Source organism: Heloderma suspectum, chromosome 1 (assembly GCF_057233095.1).
Source record: "Heloderma suspectum isolate Gila_16-S chromosome 1, 16-S_ref, whole genome shotgun sequence".
In the NCBI taxonomy this organism is placed as follows: domain Eukaryota; kingdom Metazoa; phylum Chordata; class Lepidosauria; order Squamata; family Helodermatidae; genus Heloderma; species Heloderma suspectum.
The window spans coordinates 321,667,574-321,683,514 of NC_139458.1; the positions used below are offsets into that span (position 1 = coordinate 321,667,574).

The 15,941-nt window shown below is 41.6% G+C and overlaps 1 protein-coding gene across 7 annotated transcripts in view; it reads left to right on the plus strand.

The window, feature by feature from the left end:
• FIG4 (FIG4 phosphoinositide 5-phosphatase) overlaps positions 1 to 15,941 on the plus strand; it is a 103,800-nt gene that overhangs the window by 32,544 nt on the left and 55,315 nt on the right. For all 7 annotated transcript variants that reach the window (XM_084827271.1, XM_084827270.1, XM_084827269.1 and 4 more), the window contains 2 exons: positions 9,369 to 9,502; positions 10,256 to 10,372. In XM_084827271.1, coding sequence (XP_084683397.1) covers positions 9,369 to 9,502; positions 10,256 to 10,372 — 251 coding nt within the window. The remainder of the gene's footprint in view (positions 1 to 9,368; positions 9,503 to 10,255; positions 10,373 to 15,941) is intronic.

Sequence of the window (15,941 nt, forward strand, 5' to 3'; positions counted from 1 at the left end):
ATGGGAATGAGTCACAGAGGCTGTGTTCGGACGTCACCTTAAGCAATAGTAGCTTATTTTTGAAATAGTCCAGGATGCCCCGCCACATGAGCAGGCTAATAAGCTACTGTGAGTAGTTTATTAAGCTACTGTGTGTAATCTGAGTCATCCCCCCGCCCTCTCTCCCGCTGCAGTCCTCCCACCTGAGCAGTGGCGCTGTTTCACCCATTGACAACGTCGCAGCAGCCTGTTTTAACCTTCCACAATATCCCAATGAGAGGGGAGCGGTGTGGGGTGAAGTACAGGGACTTAATTCAGCAGTTCCAGCATCACCCCAACAAGGGGGTGGCAGCTATAAAACCTTGGAGGCTTGAAGGATCAGAACCATACTTCACACACAGCCTCCCCTAGTCAGGAGGCACCCGATGCACTATCAAAACCCTGCTCACTACCCCCAAGGAGGGAAAATCCCATGTGCAACAAAACGGGGATAGCACAAATAAACCCTTGGGGGTTTGCAGAATTGGGACAGAACCTTCAACTGCGCATTTCCCCTCATAGCCACTGCTGGCGTAGATGCCTTTATTGTCCAAAATCGATGACAATAAAGTGGAATTGTACATTTCACCTCCCCGCCCCCAGACATTGCTGGCAGAGCTGCTTCTGTTCACTATAGCACTTCAGCGCTAAAGTGAAATTGCAGAACAGCTTAATTGCCCATCCCTCCACCCGATAGCCATTTTGCTTCTTCATAGAAAAGTGACCAGAGAAGGAAAAAGTGGGCGGGAGCTAGAACTCTTTGTCAGCTTGCTGGAATGGGGTGAAATTGCACAGCTGGGGTGCACTCATGGTGAGCCTCCAGATGCTGTGGTGATTGCAGAACTGCACTTCTCCATGGAAGAGTGAGCGGTTCTTTCCCTATTCCCCTATTTTCCCAAGTTGCACAGTTACAAAGTAGTGATCAGGGAAGCCTGTCATTGTGGAACTTCGCTGTAGCGAGGTAGCGTGATAGCGTGAGGCTGTCATTGTACTCGGGGGGGAAAGCTGTCATTTTGTAACTGTGGCATGGTATCAGGAAAAGCTGTGCTTGTTTAGCTGTGGTTGTCCTTCAGCTGCTTGTCAGATCTCAGAAAAAGTTCTGTGCAGTCTGGAGCAGAGTGGTTTTGACTGCTTTCGCCAGGACACTCTGTAGGTGATTGGAATAAGCCACGCTGAGCGCCAGATGACACAATTACCCACAGTGGGTTAAATAACCCTTACTGCAGACCGTGGGTTATCACAGTGGTTTATTTTGGCCAAATAAGCCACCGTGGATTAAAAAATTCCTGATAGATGACACAATAACCCACCCTGGGTTAAATAAGCCATGGTGACTTATTTAACCCATTGTGGGTTACCATATTGTCCGAACCCAGTCAGAGTGTCTTGCTCCCCCACACTCCCCTTCCCCTTTGTCTTTTGGCATGACTGCGGGTAGGAGATTGGAAGCTTTCAGTTCCATGTTTAATATTGTTTTGCCGCCACAGCAAATTCAGCAGCAGCAGGGGGCAGCAAAGCTTTAGGTTCCGTGTTTCATCTCAGTGTATTATGTCACAACCCAGACAAACTATGGTTAATCTTAACGATGGTTTACTGAAACAAGCCAACTTCAAACCTTGGGTTATGGGTCAGGCCATTGGTCCACCTATCTACATCAGGGGTGGACATCTTCCCTAGATCTCGGGTCAATTTCATACCCCCCTCCCCCTGGAACCCACCCAGGGCCATACCTCTACCCCCTGCCATCTTGCCACCAAATTTGCTGCTGAAATGCAGGGGCAGGAAAAAACGATTTGCCATTGAAATGCCGTGCTGTGGCCATGGCAAGAAAGGGCCTATTTAACTTTATTTTAAAGCTAAATAAACCCTTTCTGCAACTGCCACGCTGCTGAATTTTGTTGTCAACCCACCAATATTGTTTTTGCCACCATAGCAGATTCAGCAGCAGCAGGGGGCAGCAAAGCCACACGGACGGGCAGGGGGGCACATGTTGCCCACCCCTGGTCTGCACTGACTGGCAGTAACTCTCCAGGGTTTCAGACAGGAGTCTTTTCCAGGCCTATCTGGAGATGCCAGGAATTGATTTAGGACCTTCTGCCTGCAAAGCATTGCTCTAAACTGAACTGTGCCCCCTCCATTCTTCCTTACTGTGGTCCTTTCTGGGTTCCCACTGTTATAAGAGTACTAAGCCATGTAAAACAGGCACAATTTCTGAAAGCCAACTAGCAAGTCCTAAAAGTAAAATTGGAGTTCTAACAGTTTTTTAAAGTATTATTGATGATACACCCTGTGGATTTTGAAGCAGCTTGTGCCAGTATTTTACATTTGTAGTTTTAACAACTTCTGCTAGAACTGAGTAATTGGCATAATTATGGTGTCTAAATATTAATGCTTATTTGCAAAAGTAGTTTTAAAGAGCAAGACCTTGTTCTCAGCCCACCTCAACTCTGACAACTTGTAAGGCAAATTTTATCTAAAACCTCTTCATTAGTGAGTTGAAATATCTAATCTTTTGGCTTTTCTCAGTGATTGAACAATAATCTCAGGCATATAAGGCCTTGTGCCTTTTCTTTCTGATTCACATTAATTTACAAAAACAAAGCCCTTTGATCTCTTTAGAGCATAAGTTAGTCAGAGGGAACTGGGCAGTGGCAAGAAAACTAACCAGGCAATCCAAATAGTTAATTTCATTTTGTTTGCTTTCTTCCAGGATTCTTGCAGAACAGCTGTTCAACAGCAAATCTGACATTCCAAAGATCCATTTGCTTAACAGGAATGCAAGTCCTGTAGGAGTATTTGAATGCCACCCTTGCTCAATCTCTCTCAGCTTCTTTTAGTGGCTCAGCCTGGGGAAAAAATCATTAGAGCCATTATTTCAAAACACTGTGAATTTAAGTTAAACAGATACATGTGACTGATGTGAGGCTCTTCACTGGAGCTTCTAAACTAAACAGGGCACAACCAAGAAGGAATTTAATCCATATAGAGGCAAGTGATTTTAACAGCCAGTTGTTCATAATGTTTGTTCAAACACAGCAAGGCAGAAAAGTTTGATATAAAAAAGAGGCCAACTTCTTGATAAATGTTTCTCAAGTTACCAAAACTGTAGTGCTCTAGTGGGAGCTACATCTTCCGATCTTCTGTACCTTCCCAAATAATCAGACTTCAGGGTACCTTACAAAACATGAGGCAATAGAAAAGTTTGAAAATAGGAAAATGTCAGTTTGAATAATCCCTGCAGTGTTTCAAGACATAATTAAAAACCCCAAACAAAAGTTGTGCAGGCTTTCCTTTCCTGCATCTATAGGAGGAAGGGTGTCATAGAACATGACCCTGTTTGGACATAATGGCAGTGCGAAATTGTGAGTTAACCCATGAATTGTGGAAATGTGCACCATGCCCAAGACATGCACGAGGAGTGCATGAGCTGCTTCCTGTTTCCGTTAACAACTTTTAAATGCAGCATTCGAGGGTTGTTTCTGTGATGTTCAAACAAGGACATTTGGGGTTCTTTGTGGGTTAAAGAACCCCAAGTTAACCCAAGAACAAACCCACATGCCCCTGTTTGAATATCACAAAAATAACCCTCAATTGTGACATTCTAGGGTTGTTAATGGAAACAGGAAGTGGCTTGGATGCGATGCATGTCCTCACAATTCATGGGTTAATTAATCCATGATTTGCCACGGGATGCCGCCATTATGTCCGAACAGCACTAGCAGGTAAGCCATTTATTATGCAGGGGAACTTCTTATCTAAGAGGACAGAACTGGAAAAGATGTGAAGTGACTCTGATCATTACCAGTTACTAGTGGCTGTTCTTCTGCCACACTCCAGAATCCCTAATTGGTTGGTCAATGTTACTGATAGAATTATTGAGTACATAGCATCTGTGCATTGTTGCTTGTATTATTGGCTATCTGGGTAAGCACATTTTCTAGGCAATGCAGTCACACGTAGATTACAAGCGCATAGCAGGCTTAGAGCCAAAGATGGAGGCAAGGGACTGTAGTTACAAGAGTGATGATTCACATGTGACATCTTTAAATTGCTGTATCCAGCTGGTAGAGGAGAACTTGGACCCAAGCCAGGTGCTTCTTGTCATAGTTCTTTAAAAACTGGAAGAGATTTGGAGAGAGCTGCATATGAGACCAAAAGATTCATTAAAATAATTAAAACCAATCCTGAAGATTGCTGGAAAATAAAAAAGCAACAGATGGAAGAAGCTTTCATGCTAGCTCCAAAATGTTAATAAAAAGGCTGTCGTTCATGGCAGGAAAAATCTTGTGATGACCAAGAGTTTGTGAGGCTCTTACTAGGTGTTGAGAAAGAGGTCTGAAGGCATTTGGTCAGCAGATATTTTTCATGGTGTTCTATCTGTATTATTGAAAGCAATGGATGTCTTAGGAACACACAGACACACACCTTCAAGCAGAACTGTTCTCATTAGGATATACCCTTGTCTCATTTACATTCTTCTTCTGATGCTGGCCGTTCTGCATTAGTATGTTAGATACAGTCAGCATTTGCTCTTGTATAAAACCTATGTAAACTATCAATTGGCCATCCATCTAGCCTTACCCAGTGCTACTGTATTGAGGTAAAGCTTAGTCTGTTTTCCAGGAACAAGAGCAGTCATGTTTAATTTTGTGAGTCTCTCTTGGAAAAAGGACCCCTTGACTCACATTTTATCAAGTATGCTTTGAATTGCACATCATGTACAATTATAATTAAGCCAATACCTGAACTTTTACATATTACTTTTTGCCTCAGCAGATTTTGTATGATGAGCTACATGATAAACAGTGCATGCTATTTATAACAAACTGACTTGTGGATTATAACTGACTGAGTGTGAAAAAATTGACAACTGGGTGAGAGGGAGAATAGAATGGAATGGATGGAGAGGAAAGAGATATAGAGATTAAAAAAGTAGAGAGAACCTGGTAATTGTTTGGAGAGGTTATTTCCTAGTCCACACTGAGAAGTTATTTTTAAATATTCCCAAGGACAAAAATAAGAGCATTGGAGAAATCAAAGACTTTAAGGTAGTTGGGATTGGGCACTAGTGTGTCCACTTCCCCCAAAAGGAAGCAGCAAAGAGAAGAGTTCCTGCTGTTTCTAACTGAACTCAGTATGAAACATTTAAAAATTACCTTGCTAATGCAAATTCCAAAGCAAATGTAGTTCCTTGTACTCCTGTTATAAGCCAATCACGTCCATCTTACACTGAATAATCCAGGTAATCAAATCCAGGTTTACAAGAATCCGGCAGTGTTGTCCAGAGGTTGTAGAACACTATTGCATTAGGTTTGGGCTGAAGTTGAGACACTAGCTTACAAAAAGCTTGCAGTGTTATACATAGCTTTTATTCCAACATTTGTGAGTTGGGCTGAGAGAGTGGAATACATGACCTTGAAGTGTAGTTCACTGTTTTATCCCTTGTTGCAGGTTGCTTACAGCAGCCTTGCAATGTAGTCCACTGTTAATATTGCAGTCCAGAGGTGGGGCTAAAGCTGTTTTAGATTCCCAGTTAAAAATATCCCATTCTTCTCAGGTTGCAGCAAATGTCAGTGTACTTAAATTGCTCCTTCAGATCTCGCAGCCCAAATCAAGCACTCAGTTGAATGCAGAAGCCTCATAGACTGGTCGCACTTTTAAATGTTCAAAAACTTAAAAATAATAATAATGCTGCACATGAAGTAAGATCCTAGTTAGAGCAGGGGCTCCTATCTTTGATTCTAACTTTTGTTTTTTCAGCCCCCTCAGCCACAGGTTCAGAAAACCTGTGCATACCAGGGATGCACTCCCAACATTCTGTTCTAGGCCCCCACTTGTATATCCGAACAGAGGGGTGGGCAACTTGTGGCCCTCCAGATGTTTTGGCCTGCAGTTGCCATCATCCCTTGCCATTGACATTGGCTGGACTGTGTGCAGTATTATTATTATGTACGAAGAGCAATCTCCCCGGTCCTTATATAGCCAGAACAACACACGCACGCATGCACGCGCCCACACACACACGAGGGAGGAATTAGAGGTTTGCAGGGGTACACATTTTTTTTAAGGAAAAAAACCCTAAGGGTGGGGAGAAGTCCCGCAATACAGCTCAGTGAGGACTGAGCATGCGCAATGGGCACCGAACACTGGCTGACTGCGGGAGTGTGTGGGACTTCGGGCGTGTGCGGGACTTCTCCCCACCCTTAGGGTTTTTTTCCTTAAAAAAAATGTGTACCCCTGCAAACCTCTAATTCCTCCCTCGTGTGTGTGTGTGGGCACGTGCATGCGTGCATGTGTTGCTCTGGCTATATAAGGACCGGGGAGATTGCTCTTCGTACATAATAATAATACTGCACACAGTCCAGCCAAGGGGGTTACCCTTGAAGACGGTTCGGAAGCTGCAGCTGGTACAGAATGCGGCGGCTCGCCTGATTAAAGGCAGCCGCTGGCGAGATCACATCACTCCAGTGCTGAAGGAGTTGCACTGGTTACCAGTTGTTTTCCGGGCCAAATTCAAGGTGTTGGTTTTGACCTTTAAAACCCCATATGGTTCCGGCCCAGCCTATCTTAAGGAGCGCCTCCAGCAGCACCAGACAGGCCACTTAACAAGATCAGCCTTGGATGGCCTTCTCTCTGTCCCATCAGCCAGGACAGCTAGACTGGTGGGGACGAGGGAGAGGGCCTTTTCTGTAGTGGCCCCCACTCTGTGGAACTCCCTCCCTAGGGAACTCCGTCATGCCCCCTCTTTAATGAGCTTCCGTCGTGCATTAAAAACGTGGCTGTTCAGGCAGGCATTTGGGGTGGGTTAGGGTAATTTAGAAAATGTTTTTATTGTAGAATTTTATTGTTTTATTGTTTGTTGTACATTGCCCAGAGTGGCTGGGTGACCAGCCAGATGGGTGATTAATAAATTAAATAATAAAATAAATAAATAAAAAAGTGAGTGGGAAAGAAAACTGTGGGGAGGAGGAATGGAGTAGAGTTGCTCGAAACCTGCATCTAAGCCCTCAAACACTGTAGCAATTTTGTTGCAGGGCTCCATTTGTTTGAACATCAACATATTATGTAGCCACTCAAGCTTTCAATACTTCTGATACTAAAGTATACTGAAGAGCTAACATAGTGTGGTTTTCAAGGGGCTGTTCTTTATTCCTAAACCTCTTTATGATTCATACCTAATCTTTGACTCATTATGTATAACTTTTTGTACTGGGTTTTTTAATTTCTTTCCAGTGCTTCAGCACTTCACCACTGTTCAGCGTTGTCAGCCAACGGGTTCATTTCTCTGTGTGTGTTGTTGTTGTTGTTTTAAATGAAATGCAAGTTTTTAACTTGGTAAATCCATCAGCTTAAAATGTAAACACATTTTTTCCCTGCTTGGAAATGTGACTTTTAAGAAGCTGGGCATGAGGCTGTTGTAAACAACATTGGACATAACTGGCAATAAAATGGTTTTGGCTCAATTTTTAGATTGAGTTAGAACTATAATGTGAACTCAGCTCACATGACTTTGCCACGTGAATCATTATATGCTCTTATTCTTTGGAGTGTGGCTGAAAATGTGTCTCTCTGTAGGTGCTTAATACTAAGGTGTTAAAATTAATGCTCCCCTGCCACTTATTTGTAGAGAGGAAGGGGGAAGCATTATATCCTATAGAGGTGAGCAAGCACTGAATCAGTGTCCTAATCAACCAGAGAACCTTTCTAATTCAAGTATTTATATTTGTCGGATAATTCTTTTAAGGTCAATGAGTAGTGTTTTTTTATTTTAAAAAATTGCATTTGCTTGCTTTGTGTGATGTGGAAAGGGGCAGTAATTAGTGAAGTGTCTTTTCTGGATATTTACGCAGTTATGATTTCCATGGCGCATGTTTTAACAATATTCTATTCTAAAAACACAGAGGAAGCATCAGAATGTGGCACCCAAGACATCTTACTTTGCACAAAAAAAAAAAAATGATGTCAATGTAAATATCATTCTTTTATCTGTTAAAAAATATTCCCAGTATTCTCTGCAGAATGTTCTCTGTGTGTGTATGCCTTAATATATCATATTTTTGTGTGCCCACTAAATGCTGGCCTCTATTATGATCTCTCTGTGCTCTTATTTTTCCTGCTCCGTTGCTCCATTTTTAATCTTTCTGGCTTTTTATTCTACCACTTCTGTACTCTGAATCCACAGAGGTTATGCAAGAGAAGTAGAAGTTTACTGACAACATAAAGGACAGGTGACATAAGTGAGATGGCAGGGGAGGGAGGAAAAAGCAGAGAAAAGGGATGGGAGAAACAGTGGGGGGAGAAAGGAGAACTACTACATGTGATTAGTTATATAGTTTTTACAATCCATTTGCTTTTGAATAGGGTACACAGCAAAGTGTGTAATTTGCTGTTCCATATATTTGCTTATTAAGGACAAATGTCACAATTTGAGTAAGTTTGGGTTTAAGATAGGAGAATTAAAGCATAGCTTATCACAAATGTTATGGGAGCTGGGAGAAACTTGAATAATGAGGGATTTAATTAAATGGGAATGCTATTTTCATACAGTCACACTGTCACTGTATGAAAACCTATATGATGGAATAATGTTTCCAACATATAGGTGGGAGTGGAGTGCATGGGAAACACAAATAATTTCTTCATGGTAACAGGCTTATAAATTTTCAGCGCTCAGGATTGCCCAAAGTGTGGCTGACATTTCTGATACTACTTAGAATTCTATTTCTCCTGTCAATAACTACCACTTTAGAATCTCTGCCCCCCTCCCCAAAAGCAAGTAAGCTGGGTGGGGGAAGTCACAGGTTCTACAAAATGAGCGCTAAGGAAATATTGGGCAGTATTGCGTTAGCACTACTGCTAACGCAAATTATGTAGCACTAGCATAAACAACCTCTAGCACAACACCAATAGTGTTTGCTTGTGCAGTGGGTTTCCCAACTTATGCTAGCACAACATAATTTACGTTAACGCTAATGTTGCTGGCTCCCCTTTCTTGCTAGCCCCATGCAACTATTTGATAAACCATACTGACTCTTCTTATTGGCATTGATAATGTTTGAAACAAAGATACGTTCATAAGATCCCAGCTCCTTGCCTTTTCAGTTGAGTAAAGTGAGCAAGTTGACAGCTCTGTCAGTATAAGGAAGTCTGCGCCAGTGGTTGACTTTCTGTGGTTTTGCCATTCTGATACTCTTAGTAATTGCCCCCACAAAGGGCTGTGCAGGTTGCAGTTCCTACCCTGCAATACTTTAGCATTATAACTGTCAATATGTGTGTCCTGGTTGTTGTTTTTGCTTTGAGTTCAGACTTGGTGTATGCGTACAATGTTCAATTAATGTTTTCTTTTGAAGGAGCGTGAAAAAAGAAAACATGAAAGGATATTGAGTGAAGAGCTTGTTTCTGCTGTGACCTACCTCAATCAATTTTTACCTCCTGAACATGCTATTGTATATATTCCTTGGGACATGGCCAAATATACAAAAAGGTGTGTGTGAGTTCTTTCCTCTAGAGAAACAGCACAAAAAAGTAAAAAGCAAAGCAGCGTTCTTTACCTTTTGTGGACCTCAAAAAGAAGTTCAATTTCACCATCTTCCGTTTAGTGCATCATGGGGCTCTAGATGGACTGTGAATCATTTGTATTTATTAGCAGTGTTTGGAAATCAAGGCAGCTTGCCAGCCCCACATTTCAGAAGCTCTTTGGTTTCCTTAGACCAGGGTTGGTCAACTTCAGGAGGTCCGGGGCCATTTTGCTTCCTGGACTCCCCCCGCCCTTCCCGCTGGTGGTGGCAAAAACATTGGAAGCTAAATTTGGTCATTGCAGCATTCTCCAGGAGTTTGCCACTGATTTTCATCAACAGTATTTTTTGTCACTGCCACAGATTTCAGCAGTGCGGTGATGGTGGTGGGCCACATATTGCCCGCCCCTGGGTTCACCTAATTTCCTTTTGAATTGCTTATCCAGAGTGTCCAAATGAGTAATACTAGCTGAGGTGTCCGATCGGTAGTAATCCCTTCTTCTGGAGATGCTATGAAGGGCTAATAGGTTATGCTCTTACTGACAGTATATGAGTTCTACTTCCTACCTTCTTTATAAGCTGCATCAAAATATTGCTTTGGATACAATGCATGCAAAGTGCAGGAGAAGCTGGTGTAAACTGAGGTGAAGGTGCTGAAGATGTTTTTCAACCAGGAAAAATAAACCTGTGCGTTCAGTGTGTTTACTCTTATTCCCATTTAGCAAACTGTGTAACGTCCTTGACAGACTGAATGTGATTGCAGAGAATGTGGTAAAGAGAACTGGCTTCTTTGTGAATCGCCCCGATTCCTACTGTAGCGTCTTGCGCCCAGATGAAAAGTATGTATATGACAGAGCAGTGTATTGCATGTAATTAGTTTAAAATATTTTTAAAGTAGTTTGAAACCTTGATTCATTTAGAACCATTTATGACCAAATGTGCATCCAGTTGAAAATTATGCTCCATTCGCTTTCATAATAACAAGGGGTAACCAGTATCTTTGCTTGTCATATGATGGCGTTTTTTTGAATTAGGTTGTGAGCAAATTTCATACACCTTTTTATTTTATGCAGTTTTTGCTTTCCAGGAAGGTGATGACAAACAGTTCTAAGAACAGTAATTGAAGATTACCAGTAAATTCTTTCTCTGTTCATTTTGGGGGGTTAATGGCGATAGCTCCAGCAGTCCTTGGGGGAATGTTTCCTTGTGCCTTCTCTGTTTACTTCTCTGGCAGGAACCATAGAACTGTCCGCCCCCACCCCCGGTAGCATCTCCCAAAGTGTCACCTAGCAGACTCTCAGCCAGAAACTATTAGCTGTCTGGTGCTGCTGCCAAGAGGGCTTTTGGAAAGTAGCTGATGCTTTGAAGCGGCAGAGGAGGGGGACTGGGGGGAGGAGAATAAAATCTAATAAAAAATAGAGGAAAGAAAACGGATGGGGGAATGCACATTTTAATAAACATGGGCTAGGATGAAATGAATAAAGTGGGATAGAATAAAGAGGTATGATAAAAAAAAGAGATGAGGTTGGATGGGGAAAGGGTACTTTAAACTATAATATGATACATATAAAAAGAGGGGGGGAATAAGAGGATTGTGTATGTGTACATGCGTTTGCGCATGTACTGCCCCTTGGTACTGCCTGATGTGGCCCTTGGGGCCAAAAAGATTGTGCACCCCTGCCCTTGAGAACAAGCAACAGTCCAAATCTGGTTGATATATTTATTAATTACAGTGTTGTCCTACCTTTATTCCATGGAAATCAAAGCAGCATTCATAAGTTTCTAGATGGTGTCCAAGCCAGGCACTGACTAGATCCCAGACCTGCTTGACAGTATCATACTTGTATCGTGTGCTTTTGGACCATGTCCTGTGTCCCCATTGGACAACTTCTATGAACTAAATAGGGAACGCAGACCTAGGTTATCAGTTAAAAATCTGCCCTATACTGGGTTTCTCTGGTTGACTTTGCAGTCTGCCAGATAGGTTGCCCTTTCTACTCACAAAGCCAGCTGAACACCAGGCTTAGACGGCTGAAAAAGTCTTATTGCGTAATAGTCTCATTGGGTTTGTTGAGATGCAGTGGTCTTGTATATTGTGGATTGTCTCTTAGATCATCTGAGATTGGACAACTTGAGACCTATTTTGTGAATTATATAAAGATACGAAGACCCTAATCCAAAGAAAGTTCATTGGTTAGTGTCCAGTGTTAGTCCTACTTCGAGTAGACTCATTCAGTGGGTCTACTGTAAGTAGGACTATCATTGGATACTACCCAATGTATTTCCCCATGGAAATCAGTGGGAAAAAATAAGTCGCATCTGAATTGTTCCATTAAATGGTGCTTAAGTGCAACTAACGTGTTTTGATTCATGGTTGAAGAGGCCTGATTATTCCAGAGGAAAAATGCTATCAGGACTTGTACAACCTTTATTATTTCCTAGTCATTAACTTTTAAATTTATGTCATTGTCAAGGTGCTATTGGTAAGAACTTAGTTCTGTTTCTTGCATGGTAATCTAGTAACATCTTATGTAGACATAACAAATGACTTTTTAATATATTTATTATTAAATAATTTATTATCTACCTTTCAGCCTTGGCTCTCAGAGTATACCATTACAGGTTCTGGGTTCTGATGGTTTCTGTGATGTGGCTTGGATTGCAGGGTTCTGCTCTGGATCAGATCTGGAGCAGGAGTCTGATCAGGTCGGATTTCTCAGGAAGCAAGATGAGAAGAGATCAGTACCATGAAAAATTCTGAGTGGTGCTGGGAGGCTAGACAGGACTGAGGTTTAAATAGAAGTGTTGCTGGAGTGAGGCTGGCTGGCCCTGCCTCCATTCTGGCTGAGGCTTCGTGTCTTAAAAGAGCCTGGCCTGTTTTAGCAACCTCAGGCTGTGATGACGTGGGAGTGGCTTGGCATGCTAGTTTCCGCATGGCCTAAGTCCTCAGAGTCTGAGGTGGTAATGCAACCTCCTCTGGGTGCAGAGGAGCTAGCCCTTGGGGTCTTTCTTGAGAGCTGGGTCCCAGGGAGGTGGAAGCCTCATGATGCCTTTCTGTGGCCAAATCTTCTCCTTGAACCATTAGGTCTGGAGCCTCTTCCTCTTGAGGACAAGAGTTCAGGGTCCTGGTCCATGACAGAGAGCAGTGTGTGGTATAAGACATAAAATACAACCAATATAATAAATAAGTTGAAAGCAGAAGAGATGCCAGCTTTAGGAACGCTTCAGTCCAGAGCGAGGAGCCAAGCTTTAAAACAGACTTCTGCAACAGGGATGGGCAACTTGTGGCCCTCCAGGTGTTTTGGCCTATAACTCTCATCAGCCAGCCCTCACCATTGGCTCTGCTGGCTAGGACTGATGAGTGTTGTAGGCCAAAACAGCTGGGGGGCCACAAATTGCCTACCCCGGTTTTATGGGAAACCTTTTCCATCTACACCCACTTCCATCTGATGGGAAACAGTTATTTAAATGGACTCCTGCCGCTCTCATCTAGCCTGTCTAAAAGAAATGGAAGAAGAAGGAGAGAAAGCAAAATAAGGGGAGAGAGTGATTTAAAGCTCAGAGGGGAGTTGCATTAGTTCCCACTCTCAGGAGTGCTAGGGAGGTTGCATGTTGACTGACTAAGTGCATAAGAATCCTGGGTGCGTGAGCAAGGTGGTTCCTTTTTGATACAGCCAAATGGCATAAAAATTAATGATTTTAGTTGAACGTGCAGCCCTGGATACCTATTGATCTCTCTCTCCCTGTTGAGTCCCAAGGTTTGGCTGGCATGCTTCAGGAATAGAAGTGAGGTGCTCTTTTTTATTTTTGACCACAAATTCCTGGTCAACCAGACAAAGAGTTCACTGACCTAGCAAAGAGCCTCTTCTCATTGTGGTCTTGGACAAAATAACCCACGGGGTTTTTCTTACCCAGAACTGACAATTAGTTACCTTCTAGTTGCCAGACGTTCTGTGACTACTATTGCTTTCTAGGCAGGTGCAGATGAGGAGGATATCCCTGGAGCTTCTTCCATTGGTGAAACTCCAGACTGGCTCCCTGTGTCCTTTCTCTTTAAGTTCCAGGGTCAGATAAACACTAGATAAACACTAATAGGTTTCTTTTCAGTGTGTTAGTTGTTGCTCGCTGTTTGCAGTGGTTTTTAGTGGGAGGTGACTGGAAGGAGATATCTGAATTAAATTGTTCATCTCAACTCCTGAAAAGGAGCTTTATTCAAGCTGTGATTGTCTTGCTGCATCAGAGAAAAATAGCAACACACTGTTCAGAGAGGCTTTCCTTCTTTTAAGTAAAGACATAATCATATGGAAACAAAATCTTCCAGACTGAAAGCCCATCAGTAGAGGTCATCCATTATATGGTCTTCTGCATATAGTAAAAAAAGAGTCCAAGTCATTATACATTATGTAGGGATTACAAACAGTATTTTATCATATAATAAGATCTGCCCCACATTGGGTTTTCTCTGGATGGTTTGAAACCTGGCAGATATGCTACGCCTTCCAAACATGAAGCCAATTTCTGCACAATTACCATTGGGTTGGATCTACTGTTGTGGCAGAGCAGAAATCTGTGAATGGGATGATCCTGTGGGCAGAAAGGGGGATTTTCTCAATTTCCCCATTCCCCTGCAACTCCCTATGTTCCCAAGAATCTTTTCTGGAGGGTTGGGAGACCCTCCAGAGTAGTATGTGAGCTGGTGCTTAGAGGCTGCCCCATCACCTTCCATCAGTGGGAAGTTAGGTTCCAATTAACTCCACCAGCAGAAGGAGCCCTTCTGTTTGCAGTGGGGCAACTCTGAAATCAGCCCATTGAAATCAGTGTCACATACACATTTACATACTTGTGCTTTTGCTCATCTCTTATTTGTTTCAGTTGGGAGCTTAGTGTAGTCATTGAGATATATTGTTCTTTATGCATGCAGCAGATACCTTGGAACAGCATAAGAAGCAAAACACACATTTTAAATGTGCATACCAAAAAAGATTGCACTTGCACTAGTTGAGTCTTCATAACAATTTATGAATTTGAGAATAGTTATACAGTTATTGATCTACTGCATACGATTGCTTGGTATTACTTGTTAATATATATTCATGTATTATTCAACAGTGAATAAGCCATTAATATTAAAGAATATTATTTAATATTAACAGGCAATTCATTTATAGGGGAATGTGAGCTGCTCTTGGGAACAATTTGTCTTGAGGCTCAACATTTCTGTTCCATTGCAAAACGTACAGCATCATCTATATGCTAATAGCATTTACCAGTAACTGTGTGTAAAGTTCTTCTCCTAGAAGAAGGCTTGATAACATTTCTCAGTCTTTGCAGAAAAACAACCTTTGCTGAGTGAACTGCTCTCCCAGAGAAGAAAAGTTCCTACCTAAATAAAACTTGTCAGGACTGTGATCTCAATCTTGGCTTCCCAAGCAGAGATCAAGGAGGATCACTAGCTTTTACCCTTTCCAAGTGTCCTGACTATAGGATAACTTTCTCTATATGATCTCATTTATAATTACCATAAAGTGGCATTGCATTTTTAAATTTTTATTTTTAAATTTTTGTTTTTAAATTTTTATTTTTTATTTAAATTTTAAATATTATTTATTTAAAACAGAATAATAGCAATTCAGAACAGGTGATAAATTAATTTCCATATCCATATTTTATTTTCAAATCAGTGAAAGTCAAGAATATAGTCACATACCATCATGAAATGTATCACGCCAGGAGGTAACAAAGCCACTCCATTTCTTAATAAATCCATTCTCAAACATCTCCTTCTCTTACATTTAAGTAGTGTTCGTTTCATCTTGCTAGCAAGATCCCAGATCCTGAAAATCCATTCAGATAAAGGAGCGATACCCTTTTTCCAAAATGAAGCAATAGAAATGTTAGCTGCTGTTAACAAATTAATAACAATGTCCAAATTAGGCATATTTATGCAGTTCTTTAAATCACAATTGCATCTAAAGGGTTCATTGTTATGTTATAAAGTCAATATAAAACAAAATCCAGTATCCAATATGATTTTGTTTTTGGACAATACCAAAATATATGCATATAATCTGCATCTCCAGCATCTACCATGAGCCAATCTATGCATTCTTTTAATCTTCTATGGTAGTATATACTATTGGTGCAAGGTTTTAACAAAAATGACTTTAAATTAAATGCAATTCCTTGTTCTCCATATACTCACTAATCCATTGCCAGACCTCTTTTGACCACACCATTTGTAAATCTTTTTTCCATTTCTTAAAGAAGTTTGTTCAGTTGGTAAACCTTTAATACCAAGTTTTTCCTAGAAGGAGCCAGATAGCACTTCTGTATTTGTGATCATTCCCTATGGCTGCAATTCTATGCGCTTGTATTTGGCAGTAAGTCTCATTGAGTTCAACGGGACTT